Genomic DNA, 19,116 nt, shown 5'->3' with positions numbered 1-19,116 from the left:
TCTAGAGCCAACAGGTGGAAACGGCAGATTTCGGCTGAACTTGAGTAGACATTTCCTGGCAGTGAGGGGCAGGTGGCCTGGGCAGGTGGCGGAGGGTCCTCCTTCGCCTGAGCCCACCTGGCAGGGATGCTGCTGTACCTGCCGCCTGCCTGGTAGGGAAGCAGGCTGGTCTGCAGGACCTCTGGGGAGGGGGGACCCGTCCAGTGGCCATTCCGTGATGGGATGCCCCCCCCGGGGCACGCGGGTGGGCAGTCCTCTGGCAGAGATCCCGGTCAAGGAGGGGAGGCGGGAGGGAGGGAGGGAGGGGGGCTCCCTCTTCTCCCTCCCTCCCTCCCTCCGCCCAAAGGCTTGTTCCAGCTTCCAGCGGCGGAGAACCCGCGAGCAGCATCCGCCGCTCCGGGGCGGGAGCAGAGGAGCCCGGGAGACGCCAGGGAGGGAGGGCGGTGAGTGGGGGTGTCCCCATGAGGCTTCAGAGGACCCCCACCCACCCCTCCTCCTCCTCCTCCTCCTCCATCCGCGGGTCCGAGGCGTCGGCCATCCGGGGGAGCTGCGCGCCAAGAGGGGGAGAGACCCCCCCACCCCCGATGCGAGGGGCGGCTGGGGCAGGGGAGGGGGGAGACCTACCTCCCCCCCCGCAGAGCCCCTGGGAGCAGCAGCGGCGCGCTCCACATGCTCAGAGGCACTCTCGCCTCTCCAAACTCCGGGCCCAGCAGTGGCGTGGGGTTGCGGGTGTTCGCCCGGGGGGGAGGCACGAGGGCTGCGCTCTGGGGGTCCCCTCCCTCCCCTCCCCCCCCGGGAAGGGGGCGGGGCTCGCGCCCGCCGGCCACCCACAGCGGAGCGGCACCTGCCAGCCGCGGGGCTGCGCGCGCCTTCGCCGGGGACTCACCGCGGACGCAGAGCAGGGACATGGTGGCCGCGGTCGGTCGGTCTGTCTGTCTGTCTGCCTGGGCCGGGCCTCAGCTCCGCGCGCCGGGCTCAGGGGCGGCGAGGGCCGGTCCGCGTCCCCGTGGCCGCCTCCGCCGCCGCCTGCGCCGCTTCTTCTTCCTGCCGCCCGGCGCCCGCGTCCTTCTCCTCATGCCCCCGGCCCGCCAGGCCGAGGCCGGGACTCGAACCCGCGGCCCTCAGGGGTCAGGCGCGGCGGTGGGGGCGGCCCCCCGGGAGGCGCGCAGGAGACCCCGTCGCGAAGGGCGACGCCGCCGGCAGCAGGAGCAGCGGGAGGGGGAGGGGCAGGGGGAGGGCGCGGCGCGCCGCCGGAGCCACAGCGGCGCCATCGCATAGGGGAGGAGCCCGCCCCGCCCCGCGGGGGGAGGAGCCCGCGCCCGCAGCCAATGGCCGGCCCGCACCTGCGCCCCGCCCAGCCGCGAGGGCACGCCCCCCGCGCCGCACTTCAGGCCGGGCCGCGCCCCCACACGCAGCCGGCCGAGGCCCCGCGGCTTCTGCCCCCGCCCTGGCTGTGGCTGGCTGCGGCCCCGGCGCCCCCCCCCGGCCACCCCCGCTGGGTCTTCCATCATGGGACTCACCTCGAGAGCCGTCCCAGCCGTTCACTGCGGGGCGCACTTTGCACGTGCGCAGGAGCACCCTTTCCTGCCCTGGCCCAGGGTGCAGCTAGCCCGGACATCCCAAGCACGTCTTGGGGGGGAGAGAAAACCCTTATTCAAGTTAACTTACATGCAGAGCCTGACTGCCCACTCTTTGGGAGGACTGGTGTCCTGAGAAGCAGGACATAAACAATTGCAAGAAAGCAGATTTCTATATTTATTTTTCAGGCTGCCTTTCAGGGCAGGAGCCCTTCTGTACGGTCGCAGAAGCTGAGGAGGCCGAATTCTAAGAGTAAAATCTTCCCCTGCAGGGATTCTCCAGCAGCACCTGTGGGGCCCGACCAGCCCCACAGAATAAAAGCACATCTCCAGGACTTTGGTATCTTCTCTCTCAGTGCAGCAGCCTGTTGTGTAATGAATTATCCGTACAAGAGCTGTGTGTTCGGAAGGGTGGTTAAGCCTCATTGGGAAGGCCCTCCACGCGGCTTCAGTGCAAGAGGTCTTGTCATTATCGGTGGCTTTCTCTACACATTCATGGCTGGTCTTTGAGAGAAGAGGAGTGCTAAAATATTGAAGTTGCAATCCTATACACACACGTACCTGGGAGTAAGTCCCATGGAACTTCATGAGTTTTACTTCCCCATTTACATGGGCATTGGATTGCACTGTAATAAACATAAGAACATCAGAAGAGCCCTGATGCTGGATCAGACCAAGGGTCCATCTAGTCCAGCACTTGGTTCACACAGTGGCCAGCCAACCAACATGGCCAACCAACCATCGGCCATGGACCAACAAGGCAGGACATGGTGCAACAGCACCCTCCCGCCCATGTTCCCCAGCAACTGGTGCACACAGGCTTCCTGCCTTGAATACTGGAGATATCACACCACTATCAGAGCTAGTAGCCATTGATAGCTTTTGCCTCCAGGAATTGATCCAACCCCTTTTAAAGCCATCCAAATGGGTGGCTATCACTACATCTTGTGGTAGTGAGTTCCATACTTTAACTATGCGCTGTGTGAAGAAGTACTTCCTTTTATTTGTCCTGAATCTCCCAGCAATCAGCTTCATGGGATATGACCCCAGTGGGTTCTGGTATTATGAGAGAAGGAAAAAAATGTCTCCCTCTCCACCTTCTCCACACCATGCATAATTTTGTACACCTCTATCATGTCTCCCCTCAGCCTCCTCTTCTAAACTATCCCAGTTGATGTAACCTTCCCTCGTAGGTTACACGCTTCAGCCCCTCGATCATGTTAGTTGCCCTTTTCTGCCCTTTTCCCAGCTCTATAATATCTTTTTTTAGTTATGGTGACCAGAACTGTACACAGTATTCTAAGTGTGGTCACACCATCGATTTGTATAAGGGCAGTAGGATCCTGGCCGTTTTATTCTCAATTCCTTTTCTTATAATGCCTAACATAGAGTTTGCCTTCTTTGCAGCAGCTGCACACTGGGTAGACATTTTCATTGAACTGTCCACCACAATCCCAAGATCTCTCTCTTGTTCAGTCACCACCAGCTCAGATCCATTAGGTTATACTTGAAGTTGGTGGTGGTGGGTTTTTTTGCCCCAACGTGCATCACCTTACACTAGCTTACATTGAACCACATCTGCCATTTGGACGCCCACTCTCCCAGCTTGGAGAAATCCCTTTGGAGCTCTTCACAATCCCTTTGTGTTTTAACCACCTTAAATAATTTGGTGTCGTTGGCAAACTTGGCCACTTCACTGCTCACTCCTAATTCCAGATCATTTATGAAGAAGTTGAAAAGAATGGGTCCCAATACCGATCCCTGTAGGACCCCGCTATTGACTTCCCTCCATTGGGAGAAGTGACCATTTGTTCCTACTCCCTGCTTTCTGTTATTTAACCAGTTGCTGACCCATAAGGCATAAGAGCCCATAAGAAAGCTGCCGGTTCTCCTGCACCTGGGAAGGGGCCCCCTTCTGCCGAGTAAGATGGACGTAGCAACAGCAGCAGCTGCGCTGCCTACCATTGAGCCGTGCATGGATTTAATCGGTGGGGCCACCTGTTCCTGTTTGCTTTTTGCTGCCGTTTGCTTTGTATTGCCTCTTGCTGGAAAAGCAAATAAGGAAAAGCCCCAGTTAAACACAATGATCTGCACAACATATGACCCGTGCGTGTGAACCACGCAGGCGAGCGCCGTGGCTGCCAGCTCACGCCAACTGCACCCAGAGCGAGCTTGGCTGAGGCTTGCTTTGGCTGACGGCCATCACCCAAAGGCCAAGCAGAACTTGGAGGGGGAGAGGCAGCGATCGAGGGAAAGGCAGGTGCCCCAGCTGCCAGGTGTTGGGTCACACCTGTGTGAAGCTGGCAGCTGGGCAGTCAATGGCTGTGTCCGTTGGCCTCATCAGAGGTTGCCTCAGTGACACCGCGTGCCCTCTGCCAACTCTGGTTGGTGGCCTAGCTACGCCCCTGTCTGGTCAGAGACAACCTGGCTTCAGTTAGCTATACTCTGGCAGTGTCCAAGTTAGATTACTACATCTACGTGGATTGCCCCTGAAGACGTTCAGAAGCCACAGGAAGTGCAAAATGCAGTGGCCAGGATGATGAGGGAAAGAAGGTCCGAACACAGAACACCGATTCTGGCCCGCATGCACGGGCTGCCTGTATGTTTCTGAGCCCAATTCAAGGTGCTTGGTTTCGATCTCTAAATGGCTTCGGACTGCGATACGTGTCAGATGGCCTCCTCCAGCATGAACCTACCTGTACATTATGCTTATCACCTAAGGCCCTCCTCCAAGGGAGGCTCAGAAGATGGCAACAAGAGAGAGGGCCTTCGCGGTGGCGGCCCCCCAATTGTGGAACTAACTCCCCAGTGAGGCCTGCCTGGTGCCAAGATTGTTATCTTCCTCTACTCCTAGGCATTTGGCAGTTTTAATCAGGTCATGGGATATTGTTTGAATATGTGTGTGCATGTGTCTGCTCTGTTGATAGGTTCTTCGCTAAATTGTTTTTATATTATGCATAATGCTGTATTTTAATGTTTTTAATCTTTGTAAGCCTTGTTGTTTTATTCTCTGATCCTTTGTTCAGGCTGTGTTATTTTTTTTTACTGCTCCTTTTTATTTTACTGCCAATGAATTTTTAAATCGTTTTGTTTCATATTGCAAGCGGCTCAGAGGACATTTCGTTACAGGTTGGCTTATAAATACAGTAAATAAACAAATAGGCTCCTTCTGACCCCCGGTTGCCTATAAATATTTCCAGGTCACTTTCTGGCCTTGCTGAGACGTTAATTTGGCACTCCCAGCTCTTGCTCCTGTGCTCCCTCTGCCTCTGCTGCCGTCCTGTGTTCATCCTTGCTGCTGCTTGCCTACCTGGCTGGCTGGGACTTTGCTGCAGCTTGGAGACCACAGAGGCCTTTGCCCACCTTGGGGCTCTGATCTCCCTGTCAAGACTCATTCAGCTTCTGCGAATCACTGTGGTGAGAATGCCGTCCATGGAGTTATCTGGCAGTTTCTGCATGCAGGAGCCCCACTAAAAAAATGAGTGAAGCCATTTTACTGTGGATGCATTTGCAGAGGCAGGCTGACCTCTGTGCGTGCTCCACTGGCTGGCATTTCTACTTGACAGGGGTGGGGGATTGACTATAATCTCATGGGGCATGTGACAGATTAACCAGGGCACTGTGGCAAAAACTTCTGCCCCAGTGTTAGCGAGAGGCTTCTGGTGCCACAGGACTAAAGGAACACCTTGTCCCTGTGAAGGATCTTTAAAGTCTCCCTGCATGGTCCTCACAGTAGAGGCCCCAAGTTGGGCACCTGCGCTCCGGGGCCCCCGCAGTGCTTCGGACTGAGTGACCCTGCTTTGATTCCATGGAGAAGCGCTTCCGGTGCTGGGTCAGCCTGCAACTTGCAAGGTGCTGCTACAGCAGCTGCCCGGTGGGAAAAGGGACTGGCATTGTTTTGCCCTTGCCTAGCAACAGGGCACCGGCTGAGCTCCACAAGAGCAGGGAGAATAACAGATAAAACCCCAAAAGCCTGGTGATGTCAGCCGGGTCTTAGCAGCGATCTCCACAGTGACACGATGTTGTCATAACAGGGCAATTTTGCAGGGAGGAATCCTATTTGTGGACAGCCTTCAGCCAGTTCTTTCAAATCCCCATTTTCTTTTAAGATTTATTTATTTGAGAGCATTTATGAATGTAAAACAAAGCTAAAACAATTCTAAAACCTCTAAAAAGGGGGGAAGATGGACATAGCAGATAGAACCAACTAAAGGGATCAGTCTGCTCAGATCTTCAACCTGGCCAGGGAATTCCCATGCAGAGAAGGACCAGATGCTGGACTGGTTGGACCCTTGCTCTGTTCCAGCAGGGCTGCTCTTATGTGCCAAGTTCCTGGTCTAAGGTGGTGAAGGCAGTTTGGTTCTGCTCTTTGTGAAATGCCAGGTCTGCAAGATTCCAAAATACATATTAGCTTAAAACCTCTATTAGGCCGACCCAAAGATCACAAATAATATGCAAGCTTCCAAGATCCTCAGATCTCATTATCTGCCCAGGACTTCATAGAATCATAGAATAGTAGAGTTGGGAGGGGCCTATAAGAATGATGGTTTCCACCTCAAAGCATACCTGAAAGGTGGTTGTCCAGCTACCTCTTGAAGGCCTCTAGGGTGGGAGAGCCCACCACCTCCCTAGGTCATTGGTTCCAGTGTCTTACTGCTCTAACAGGAAGATTTTCCTGTTGTCCAGCCAGAATCTGGCTTCCTGTAACTTGAGCCTGTTATTCCGTGTCCTGCACTCTGGGAGGATCGAGAAGAGATCCTGGCCCTCCTCTGTGTGACAACCTTTCAGGTATTTAAGAATGCTATCCTGTCTCCCCTCAATCTCCTCTTCTCCAGGCTAAACATTTATTTATTTATTTATTTATTGCATTTCTATACCGCCCAATAGCCGGAGCTATTTTTATGCTGCCATTCAGCCAAAAAAGGCTCTTATGCCCAGTTCTTTCAGTCTCTCTTCATAGGGCTTTGTTTCCAGACCCCTGGTCATCCTGGTTGCCCTCCTCTGAACACGCTCCAGCTTGTCTGCATCCTTCTTGAATTGTGGAGCCCAGAACTGGACCCAATACTCTAGATGAGGCCTAACCAGGGCCGAATAGAGAGGAACCAGGACCTCACGTGATTTGGAAGCGATACTTCTATTAATGCATCCCAAAATAACATTTGCTTTTTGTGCAGCCACATCACACTGTTGGCTCATATTCAGCTTGTGATCTCTTTATCAGAAAAAGAGCCAGTCTGTTGAAGATTGGTGACCGGCCTCCTCTTGCCCAGTCATGGTCTCTATTTGGAGTCGCACCAGGTCAGTGATGCTGACTGAAGGAATAAAGCACTTTGGAGGGACCAGAGGCCATTCCGCTTCTGGGATATCTGGCATAAGGGTCCTGCTCCACTATGCTCTGCTGGGCCCAGCTGGTTATCGAGAAAATGGGGCGTTTCCCTACATCTGGCGGCCTTCCTGGTCCAAGCGTTCAGCAGCCCTTTGGGACTTCCCAGCACAGCCATGCACGCTGGCTTTGTTTCCTCCTGTTGAGCGAAAAGGAAGCTGTGATCTCACAGCTGCTACATCGGGCGGAAGGCGGACTTTGACCCAGCGAGCTGCTTTGCCAGCCCTGATGGTCACCAATCATAGAATCATAGAATAGCAGAGCTGGAAGGGGCCTACAAGGCCATTGAGTCCAACCCCCCGCTCAATGCAGGAACCCACCTTAAAGTGGAGCAGCAAAAAATTAGTGGAGCAGCAAAACACAGGCAAGGGAAATCCAGCCAAACTGGAAATCCCCGTTGGCATTTGGGGGGTGGGGGGTTCAAACAACTCCCTCCGACACCTCACCCTCTGGGAGGAATGATGCTGGTCTTACCTGCCCAATGGCTGCGCTTGAGGGTTTTCCTCCCATTATCTCTGAGTAAACAAGGACAACATGGAAGTTGTCGTGAAGGATGTTAACATTCAGAATAACAACACGGGAGCTGGATTTCTTCAAGCCATGCTAGATAAGCAAGACTGCCTTTAAGTCTCCTTTTAAATCACAATGTTATGTCATTCTGCACAAAGTCCATCAAGCCAAGTTTAAGGACGCAGACAAGCTGCAGCGTGTTCAGAGGAGGGCAACCAGGGTGATCAGGGGTCTGGAAACAAAGCCCTATGAAGAGAGACTGAAAGAACTGGGCATGTTTAGCCTGGAGAAGAGAAGATGGAGGGGAGACATGATAGCACTCTTCAAATACTTCAAAGGTTGTCACACAGAGGAGGGCCAGGATCTCTTCTCGATCCTCCCAGAGTGCAGGACGTGGAATAACAGGCTCAAGTTAAAGGAAGCCAGATTCCAGCTGGACATCAGGAAAAACTTCCTGACTGTTAGAGCAGTGCGACAATGGAATCAGTTACCTAGGGAGGTTGTGGGCTCTCCCACACTGGAGGCCTTCAAGAGGCAGCTGGACAACCATCTGTCAGGGATGCTTTAGGGTGGATTCCTGCATTGAGCAGGGGGTTGGACTCGATGGCCTTAGAGGCCCCTTCCAAGTCTACTATTCTATGATTCTTCTGTGATGAGCCAGCAGCAGAATTAAAGGGTCCACCAGGCACTTCATGTAGTGCTAAATGTTACCCATGGCAACGCTACATTTCCTGTCCATACAGGGAAGCGCCCAAGTAAGCGCCCAAGTACAAAAAATAAATAAAATAAATTAAGGTCATGGGATGGCCCAGTGGCTGGTAGGATTTGGCTTCAGGGCGTTGTGGTCTATGCAACAATGGTGCCGTGCAGATGCGCTTTTGCTAGAGAGCGATGGGATGTTGTCAGCTGCAAGTCAGTTGCCTGGTGAGGAATCAGTTACCTAGGGAGGTTGTGGGCTCTCCCACACTGGAGGCCTTCAAGAGGCAGCTGGACAACCATCTGTCAGGGATGCTTTAGGGTGGATTCCTGCATTGAGCAGGGGGGTTGGACTCAATGGCCTTGTAGGCCCTTTCCAACTCTGCTATTCTATGATTCTATGATGCTAAGTATGTAATGAGCACGAAAGAAAGACAACACTTGGCCTCCTCTCTTACAGTAGCCATTGGCTTTATGCTAGTTCCCCCACAAACCCCCAAAGTACAAGACTGATGTTGCACACGCTACATATTCAGCCTCAGTCCTGCAATGCAACAACTCTCATCTCTCCACCGCCCAATCCCATCTTAGAAAATAAACTAAAACATATTGAAGTTTTACATCTTTAATTCTCTCTCAATATGTACATACATAGACACACACACACACAGAGAGAGAGAGAGAGAGAGACAAAATACCTAGATAACAGACTCACTCTTTTTAAAGGACATATATTTACATTATTTACCAAAGAAGAGACTCAGTACCCATCCACTGACTTCTTATGAAACATTTGAAATATTTCATTTGTTTTTTTTGTACTGAAGGACGCAATGCTGACATGCCCCATTTGCAGACCTGTGTAAGTAGAACATTTCTATGCAGTGAACAAGCACAACCTCATATTCTAATCAGCCTACTGAAGAGGCTTTTTAAAAGGAACAGAGTTATTTCACCCTCCCCACGGTTCTCTGCCGCCTCCCATCCCCTCCCCAAAACTCCAATGATACTCTTCTGAAGAATGACTTTATACAAAAAGTATATTACATTTTTGAATGCTGTACTCTTAGAACTTTAAACATTTTTGGGGGGGAAAAGAAAAAAAGAAAAGAAAGGAGATACTCTTCCTCTTATCTGAAATCACTAAAAAATAAAAGTGGTATTTTTCAAATGCACAAAAACATTGGTTTTAAAGAGAAAGCATTAGGACAGATGGTATGCTTTGGAGAAGTTAAGAGACCAGGACACACACATACACACAGAAACGCGGGCACACGCAAACACATAAAATGAGCATCTGAAAGACCCAAAAGGTAAAACCACAGCTAAAGTAAACTTAACAAGTTTCTCACACACACACACACATAGAGAGAGAGAGGCAGGGAGGCAAGTGGAGAGATGGGAGGTGGAGTCATACACCCATATTTCACATTTGATGATCTTTGCTATACACCAATAATTCCTCATTGGCTACACCCTTATCTCAGAGGGAGGCTGGGATCACAACAAATGCAAAGCCATCGTCCTTATTTTCACTTGCACCCCTCTCTCCCTCCATGGACATGTACAATGTCTCCCCTTCCTCTCTATTAGATCCTCACAACAGCCCTGTGAGGTAGATTAGGCTGGCAGATAGTGGCCGGCCCAAAGTCACCCAGTGGGGCCTTGAACCTGGGCCTTCCCTGTCCTAATCCAACTTTTTAACCCAGGGTGGGGGGACCTTTGTCAGCACCGGGGGGGGGGGGGCAGATTGCCACTCCCAGGGAGGTGCATGCCACCAGTGGCTGGGCCATGCCCAGTGGCTGGGCCATGCCCTCTCTTACACTTACACACACTTTTCTTAGCCCCCCCCCCCATCTTAGCTGATCCAGTTTCAACTGTCTCCATCCAGTGCGCCTCCGCACTCCTCAGGTGTTCTGCACCGCTCAGCTGTGGAGAGGGACCCATTTAATCCCCATTGCAGCATGCTGGGTGGAGAGTTCAAACCCTTCTCCCTCTGGCGCGCAGCGATGGGGGTTCAAAGCACGGAAGGGGAGGGGCCCGCGAGGGCGCTGCAGGGCAGACAACCTTCATCCCTGCTCTAACCACTACACCACACTGTTCTCACTGGTAGTAGCAAGACAGCATAAGAAGTTTCCCGGTACAGGCTGAGCCTTGGGCCACCTGGGCGGGTCTTGTCTGTTCTGCCTGGCAGCAGCTCTCCAGGGTCTCAGGGGCCCAGGTGTTTCCACAGCACCTGCCACCTGCTCCTTTTTTCAAATTGGTGGCACCAGAGACGGAGGGCGCCTGGGGCCTTCTGCATGCAAAGAGCCCAGGCCCCTCCCCTAACATCAGTCTCTGTGGAACAGTGAAGGAAGTAGGACAGAGAAGAGGGGAAATAACCCTGCTTGAGATCTAGCAACTTGAGATTCCAACATCGTGTCATGTTGCTGCTGCTGCTGCTGCTGCTGCTGCTGCACCCCACTCCTGAAAGGAGAGAACTTTTAGGGGCTTCTCTGTCTTGCTTCCAGGGCCTACTTTGGGCATCCTGATCACCCGTCATGACAACTAGATCCATCATTTGGAAACGCATCAGAGGGATTCATACGAAGCAAGACAACGATTCCGATTCAGTGTTCAAACACTGCAAGTGAAGGTGCCTCAGATGGCAGTTTCCTAGAAGGAGGGCACCGGAGACGTGTGGCGTTTCATTCGTAAGAGGTTTATTTACCCTGTGCTCAGGACGAAGGCCAACAACAACAAGGCCCCGCCTTCCGCTCAGCTGCCCAGGGATCTCCTTCTGCAAGACAAAAGCCGCTCTCACCTTTGCTCTTGGATTCAGCTTTCTCTCCTCTGCCGGCTGGCCGGCTGCTCATGTCTGAAAGAGCCATTCCTCGCCCCCCACCAGCAGAGCCCCTTTGCGCTTTTAAAGCCTTCCCTGTGTTACCTCAACCTCACCTTATTTTTGTATCGGTCTGCTAGGAGGTTAAAGACGGCCTGTAGGCAGAGGCGATGAACAGGACAAGGCCCCCTGCCCTCCCCCAAGGACCCATGGGCTGGGCTCTTCTTCCCCACCTGTCCCGGGGGGGGGGGGCTGCAAGCCCTCTAGCCAGGGACGGCCTGTTGAGCACCTAGTGTGCAAGACCAGCCTCCCCTGCTCCAGCACCCTCCACGTGTGTTGGACTACAACTCCCATAATCCCCAGACTGCAGTGATGGGGAGTGTGGCGCTCCCAGAGATGCTGCCATGGATGGGACCTGCTGCCTTCTGCATGCCCCCCACCCACCCCCAAGCTCTGGCCTCCACGGTTACGGCCCTTTGATTGGAAAGCGAATATTTCGCGCACAGGCTGATTTGGGGGTTTTCTCGACACTTCCCGACTAACTTCTGTAAACCGTACAGAGAGCTTTGGCTATGGGGTGGTATATAAATGTAATAAAATAAATAAAAATAAATCTCCTTTTCAGGGGTGTCCTCAAGTGGGCTGGGGGCTTCTCTCCCCGCCCTGGCACACACCTACTCTGCCCTCATTCCTGGAGGGCTGGGGAGGGGCTCTGGCCAAGCACTTGGCAAAGTGCTAGAGGGCAGGGCTGGTCTTCAGGCAGCGCGTCCTCCAAACCCCTCTCCTGGCCAAGCCCCGGCTGCTGCTGCTGCTGCGCTCGACCCCTTCTCTCCCCACCCCGCATCTGCTGGGCTCTTCGACGGGGCCCCAGTGGGTGTTCGCCGGCAGGAGGGGAAGTCTGCGGTTCCCACAGTTGCAGCGACGCGCCCGCACTGCCAAGGCGTGGGAAAGGGCAGCCGCAGCCCAAGCAGCTGGCCGGGCTGGCGGGGCTCTTTAGGCTCCCACCCAGAGCAGGGGATGGGGAGTATTTCTCCGGAGGAGGAGGCAGAGGACAGGCGGCGTCGCAGGGCAACAGCCTCTGCCTAGCCGGACGCAGAGGTCCCGGGCCGAGGCTCCGAGCCAGCCGGGCAGGGCAGGAGCCACTCCCAGGGCGCCCTCTGCTGCCCTCCTCTGGCACCACAGCATCTGTCGGCTCCATGAGCCACTGCGGAGGGAGCCCAGCCCGGTGAGGGCGGCAGGCAGGGCGAGTGGTCTGGGCGGCCCTGCGTGTCCTTCTGGCTGGAGGACCAGAGATGGAATAGATAGCTGGGATCTCGCTCGTACAACCAGTAACGCCGCACACGCTAAAGCTAAAAAGGCTACGATGCCCCCGAACGTACTTGCTCCGTATCTGGTGACGGTGAGGATGGCGGGGCGTTGCGGGCTCTGTGCCCACTCCACGGTTCCGGCGCCTCCTTACTTCCCAGCCCTCCCAGGGCCAGGCCAGCATAGCTGAGGGTTTAAATGTTACGTATGCGACAGGTTGGTTGGATACTGCACCGTCGGGGCCCAATGTATTATCTAATGTAACCCCAGGAAGCCGCCTTCTACAGAGCGAGACCCAGTGCTGTCGACACGGACTGGCATCAGTGGCTCTCCGGGGAGTCGGGCCGGGAGCGTTTCCATCCCTGGCCACCAGGGGGATCTACACTACAGCTTTAAAACGCTTTATAACAGTTTTGACAACTGTTGGAGCCCAGGACACACTGCATATAGAGTTTTCAAAACGTTTTCAAAGTGCTTTAAAGCGCTTTAACAGCAATAGTGTAGATGGTTCTGGCAGCTGGACAACCATCTGTCAGGGATGCTTTAGGGTGGATGCCTGCATTGAGCAGAGGGTTGGACTCGATGGGTTAGGCCCCTTCCAACTCTGCTATGATCCTATGAATGGGGCATCCAATAGAGCTTGGAGAGGTGAGGGCGAGCCAGAGGGGTGGCGTGGGGGCAAAGGGTCACCTGGGAGGTGCAGCGCCCTCTCTCTCAGGAGCTGATGTGCAAGAGCGGATTGGGGAAGGTAGCCTGGACGGAGGGGCTCCGGGCACCTCCAGCCTTCCTTGAAGCAAGTGGCTCACCACGCGGTGCCTTCTGTGGGATGGCAGCCGCTGCTGCCCTGCCTCATGGGCCCCTGCTACAGAGGGACCAGAACAGCAGAGCATTCGAGGGGCTGGGGGAGGGGCAAGCCTTACCTGCAGCTCCCCAGCACCAAACAAAGAACACCTGTGAGGGAAGTCATCGCTTCTACTGAACGGCCTCCAGCATGGAGACAAGTGGGAAAAGAAAAGATGCATGTCTAGGGTGGCCAATCCATCGGCCCAATGGGGCTCCTGTGCCTTGGTCAACGGCTCAACAGAAAGAAGGGCAGCCCGTGGCCCTTATGGCAACCGCTCCAGTTCGGGCTTCTAAACAGTTTGATGATAAATGGCTGTGATCTAAGGGTGTGTGCTGAAGATGTGTCCGCACAATGAGTTCATTGGCTCCCTCCACGCGGGCATTATTCATGGTGGGAAAAGCCTATCCAGGGCTACTAGCCACGGTGGCTGTCGATTGACCACAGTATCAAGAGGGCAGCTTGTCTCTCTCTGCACATGGGCAGGAGGTTGCTATAACTGTGCTCATGTCCTGCTTTGGGGGCTTCCCATGTGGCATCTGGCTGGCCATTGTGGGAGCAGGATGCTGGACGAAAGGGGGCTGGTTGGGTCTGGTCCAGCGGGGCTCTTAGGTCTTCTCTTTAGAAGAGTCCCTGACTGGTGGGTTGTGCTGTGGGTTTTTTCTGTATTTTCTGTATTGAATGTTGTCCCCTTTCCTCCTGGTCCTGCAAGGGTTAAACGTGTTTGCTAACCAAAGACTATGAGCCAACAGTGCGATATGGCTGCAAGAAAGGCAAATGCTATTTTGGGCTGCATTAATAGAAGTAGAGCTTCCAAATCACGTGAGGTACTGGTTCCTCTCTATTCAGCCCTGGTTAGGCCTCATCTAGAGTATTGCGTCCAGTTCTGGGTACCACACTTCAAGAAGGACGCAGACAAGCTGGAGCGTGTTCAGAGGAGGGCAACCAGGATGATCAGGGGTCTGGAAACAAAGCCCTATGAAGAGAGACTGAAAGAACTGGGCAGGTTTAGCCTGGAGAAGAGAAGATTGAGGGGAGACATGAGAGCACTCTTCAAATACTTCAAAGGTTGTCACACAGAGGAGGGCCAGGATCTCTTCTCGATCCTCCCAGAGTGCAGGACACGGAATAACGGGCTCAAGTTAAAGGAACTTCCTGACTGTTAGAGCAGTACGACAATGGAATCAGTTACCTAGGGAGGTTGTGGGCTCTCCCACACTAGAGGCCTTCAAGAGGCAGCTGGACAACCATCAATGTGCCTGGGTCTCTGATTGACCCTTTTATGTCTTGCCTGACGTATTCCAAAGCTACATGGGCATGAAATGCCGAGTTATTGGAGGGGGTAGATAGGGACCTTGCTTCTAAGCAGTGAGTGGCTGGCCTAACCACCCACACGCACCCTTTTTATTGGAAGACGGCTGTCTCATCACTCATTGGAGCTCCCACCTCCAGCCGGATCAGGTGTATCAAAGTCCAGGCAGCGAGAACTCTTTGGGTGGGCGGCTGCTCCCCGTCCCTCTCTCGCTGCTCCACCTATCTGGACCGCTGAACCCAAGGATTTGGGTAACTCTGGACCTCTTTAGACTCTTGGTCTTTAGAACTTGTTAATAATTTGAGATGCCTAGAGGAACTGAGTAATGTTTTAGCTTCGTTTTTTATGTTCAAGTAACATGCAGGAGGAAGTAAAGGGAGCATTGGCCATGTTTAGCATGTTTCAGGTGAGTTTTACCTGGCACATGGAATGCAGGAAGGTGGAGGAGGAGCCACATTTCCTTTCACTGACAATAATGTCATCATAGAGAAAAATTCCAATGTTCAAATAACCGCCGTGTCCTGCACTCTGGGAGGATCGAGAAGAGATCCTGGCCCTCCTCTGTGTGACAACCTTTTAAGGATTTGAAGAGTACTCTCATGTCTCCCCTCAATCTTCTCTTCTCCAGGCTAAACATAATTACAAGTAGCGTAATAGCTAGTCCTGGATGCATCGCCTTCTTCTCCTTAGAGATCCAGCGGGATCCACTGACCAAATGAATACCCATTGTTGGGTACTACAACCCATGGTTGCTTCAGAATTTGCAAATTGTTGCAAACTAGTTGCAGAATGGACTCAAATAAGTGAACAAATGTGAAGATTTTAACATTTTCTGGGTGTTATGGGTCAAACAACCCAACGATCAGGATCCGGTCAATATTTTATTTATTTACTTATTATTTATTTATTAATTACATTTCTATACCACCCAATAGCTGGAGCTCTCTGGGCAGTTCACAAAAATTAAAAACATTCAAAATATAAAACAACAGTGTAAAACCATAATATAAAATACAATATAAAAGCTCAACCAGATAAAATTTTAACCAAGTTTACTGATATTCTGTAGCATATCAATTGCAGGATCACAAACATGATGAATGGTTGGTCACTTCTTACAACAAAAATAAGTTACATAAATTTGACAAGTTTCAGCTGATGAAGATAATTCCATAATAAATGCGATAAGCCAGGGATGGCCACCAGTCAGGAGAAGAAGGGAGAGCTTTGGCCGGGTCTCTCCTTCCTCGCTACTGGATCTCCGTTGCTCCTTGAGTCTGGAGCTCCAGTGTTGATGCTATGGCTTGACCAGGACCAAGCGGCCGGCTCCCGGTGGTCTTCCGCTGTTGCCGCCGCCGCCGCCACTTTGCACTCCGCTCCCTGGCCTTCCTTGCTTGCTACATGACCTTTGGGGCTTGCTTTCCAGTTTCTTTTTTCTGCTGCCAAATATCCATTCCCTGATTTTTGACCCCTCTTCCTTGCCGCTTGACCTCTGTTCCTTCCTGCACGGCGTCCGCTCCTTGCTGCTTGACCTTTGGCTGCTTGACTGCCGCTCTTTGCTCCTTGACCGCCGCTCCTTGCTGCTCCACTTCTTGCTCCTTGACCCCCTCCGCTCCTTGCTGCTGGCCCTCTGCTCCCTGCTTCCAACCAGCATTCCTCGGCTGACAGTGCTTTGCACGGCCACCTTTGCCATGGGCCCCACGTCTCTGGCGCCATTCCTGCCTCTGCTGCTGGCTCTGCACAGGCCCACCAAGCTGTCTGCGCCCTTCAGGCTCACTGTGCAGGGTGTCAATGGAACGGACCCTACTGAGGGTTCTCCTGATCTGACCTGGGCCGCCCTCCTGCCTGAGGCCTGGAAGAGCGGTGTTCTTCCATGTTGACCTGTATCCTGGGCTTGAGGGTCCTTACCAGCCTGGAGAGCAAAGCTACACCCACACGGGGTCTCTTCCTGCCTCACCACGACACCTTCGCGGGGGGCCTGCTGGGCATCCCAGGGAGGCTGGGTTCGGGTTCCTTCGGCGTGCCGCAGCCCCTCGCCAGGGCCAGCTCCCCGGCGGCCTTGTCCCGCGTCCCTCTCCTGCAGCCTGTGCTGCTGATGGCGCAGCCAGATCTGCAGCCTCTCCTGTTTCAGTATCTGGTTCAGTTTCTTCTCCAGGATGGAGCCAGCTCCCCGGCGGCCTTGTCCCGCGTCCCTCTCCTGCAGCCTGTGCTGCTGATGGCGCAGCCAGATCTGCAGCCTCTCCTGTTTCAGTTTCTGGTTCAGTTTCTTCCCCAGGATGGAGCCAGCTCCCCGGCAGCCTTGTCCCTCCCCTGCAGCCTGTGCTGCTGATGGCGCAGCCAGATCTGCAGCCTCTCCTGTTTCAGTTTCTGGTTCAGTTTCTTCTCCAGGATGGAGCCAGCTCCCCGGCGGCCTTGTCCCGCGTCCCTCTCCTGCAGCCTGTGCTGCTGATGGCGCAGCCAGATCTGCAGCCTCTCCTGTTTCAGTTTCTGGTTCAGTTTCTTCTCCAGGATGGAGCCAGCTCCCCAGCGGCCTTGTCCCGCGTCCCTCTCCTGCAGCCTGTGCTGCTGATGGCGCAGCCAGATCTGCAGCCTCTCCTGTTTCAGTTTCTGGTTCAGTTTCTTCTCCAGGATGGAGCCAGCTCCCCGGCGGCCTTGTCCCTCCCCTGCAGCCTGTGCTGCTGATGGCGCAGCCAGATCTGCAGCCTCTCCTGTTTCAGTATCTGGTTCAGTTTCTTCTCCAGGATGGAGCCAGCTCCCCGGCGGCCTTGTCCCGCGTCCCTCTCCTGCAGCCTGTGCTGCTGATGGCGCAGCCAGATCTGCAGCCTCTCCTGTTTCAGTTTCTGGTTCAGTTTCTTCCCCAGGATGGAGCCAGCTCCCCGGTGGCCTTGTCCCTCCCCTGCAGCCTGTGCTGCTGATGGCGCAGCCAGATCTGCAGCATCTCCTGTTTCAGTATCTGGTTCAGTTTCTTCTCCAGGATGGAGCCAGCTCCCCGGCGGCCTTGTCCCGCGTCCCTCTCCTGCAGCCTGTGCTGCTGATGGCGCAGCCAGATCTGCAGCCTCTCCTGTTTCAGTTTCTGCTTCAGTTTCTTCTCCAGGATGGAGCCAGCTCCCCGGCGGCCTTGTCCCGTGTCCCTCTCCTGCAGCCTGTGCTGCTGATGGCGCAGCCAGATCTGCAGCCTCTCCTGTTTCAGTATCTGGTTCAGTTTCTTCTCCAGGATGGAGCCAGCTCCCCGGCGGCCTTGTCCCGCGTCCCTCTCCTGCAGCCTGTGCTGCTGATGGCGCAGCCAGATCTGCAGCCTCTCCTGTTTCAGTTTCTGGTTCAGTTTCTTCTCCAGGATGGAGCCAGCTCCCCGGCGGCCTTGTCCCGCGTCCCTCTCCTGCAGCCTGTGCTGCTGATGGCGCAGCCAGATCTGCAGCCTCTCCTGTTTCAGTTTCTGGTTCAGTTTCTTCCCCAGGATGGAGCCAGCTCCCCGGCGGCCTTGTCCCGCGTCCCTCTCCTGCAGCCTGTGCTGCTGATGGCGCAGCCAGATCTGCAGCCTCTCCTGTTTCAGTATCTGGTTCAGTTTCTTCTCCAGGATGGAGCCAGCTCCCCGGTGGCCTTGTCCCGCGTCCCTCTCCTGCAGCCTGTGCTGCTGATGGCGCAGCCAGATCTGCAGCCTCTCCTGTTTCAGTTTCTGGTTCAGTTTCTTCTCCAGGATGGAGCCAGCTCCCCGGCGGCCTTGTCCCGCGTCCCTCTCCTGCAGCCTGTGCTGCTGATGGCGCAGCCAGATCTGCAGCCTCTCCTGTTTCAGTTTCTGGTTCAGTTTCTTCCCCAGGATGGAGCCAGCTCCCCGGCGGCCTTGTCCCTCCCCTGCAGCCTGTGCTGCTGATGGCGCAGCCAGATCTGCAGCCTCTCCTGTTTCAGTATCTGGTTCAGTTTCTTCTCCAGGATGGAGCCAGCTCCCCGGCGGCCTTGTCCCGCGTCCCTCTCCTGCAGCCTGTGCTGCTGATGGCGCAGCCAGATCTGCAGCCTCTCCTGTTTCAGTTTCTGGTTCAGTTTCTTCTCCAGGATGGAGCCAGCTCCCCGGCGGCCTTGTCCCGTGTCCCTCTCCTGCAGCCTGTGCTGCTGATGGCGCAGCCAGATCTGCAGCCTCTCCTGTTTCAGTATCTGGTTCAGTTTCTTCTCCAGGATGGAGCCAGCTCCCCGGCGGCCTTGTCCCGCGTCCCTCTCCTGCAGCCTGTGCTGCTGATGGCGCAGCCAGATCTGCAGCCTCTCCTGTTTCAGTTTCTGGTTCAGTTTCTTCCCCAGGATGGAGCCAGCTCCCCGGCGGCCTTGTCCCGCGTCCCTCTCCTGCAGCCTGTGCTGCTGATGGCGCAGCCAGATCTGCAGCCTCTCCTGTTTCAGTATCTGGTTCAGTTTCTTCTCCAGGATGGAGCCAGCTCCCCGGCGGCCTTGTCCCGCGTCCCTCTCCTGCAGCCTGTGCTGCTGATGGCGCAGCCAGATCTGCAGCCTCTCCTGTTTCAGTTTCTGGTTCAGTTTCTTCCCCAGGATGGAGCCAGCTCCCCGGCGGCCTTGTCCCTCCCCTGCAGCCTGTGCTGCTGATGGCGCAGCCAGATCTGCAGCCTCTCCTGTTTCAGTATCTGGTTCAGTTTCTTCTCCAGGATGGAGCCAGCTCCCCGGCGGCCTTGTCCC

The 19,116-nt window shown here is 54.5% G+C and overlaps 1 protein-coding gene across 7 annotated transcripts in view; it reads right to left on the bottom strand.

The window, feature by feature from the left end:
• The window catches only part of UNC13B (unc-13 homolog B), a 225,236-nt gene extending 224,271 nt beyond the window's left edge, over positions 1 to 965 (bottom strand). For 3 of the 7 annotated variants that reach the window (XM_063128352.1, XM_063128353.1, XM_063128354.1), the window contains exon 1: positions 887 to 964. In XM_063128352.1, the coding sequence (XP_062984422.1) occupies positions 887 to 908 (22 nt within the window). In that variant the 5' untranslated portion in view covers positions 909 to 964. Of the gene's footprint in view, positions 1 to 886 lie in introns of all 7 variants that reach the window. The other 4 variants (XM_063128356.1, XM_063128358.1, XM_063128357.1 and 1 more) reach the window with 2 other exon arrangements.
• Positions 966 to 19,116: the final 18,151 nt, after the last annotated feature.

The sequence above is a fragment of the Elgaria multicarinata genome, chromosome 6 (assembly GCF_023053635.1).
Source record: "Elgaria multicarinata webbii isolate HBS135686 ecotype San Diego chromosome 6, rElgMul1.1.pri, whole genome shotgun sequence".
In the NCBI taxonomy this organism is placed as follows: Eukaryota; Metazoa; Chordata; class Lepidosauria; order Squamata; family Anguidae; genus Elgaria; species Elgaria multicarinata.
The sequence above is the reverse complement of the archived record's forward strand: the minus strand, read 5'-3'. Positions and strand labels throughout refer to the sequence as shown.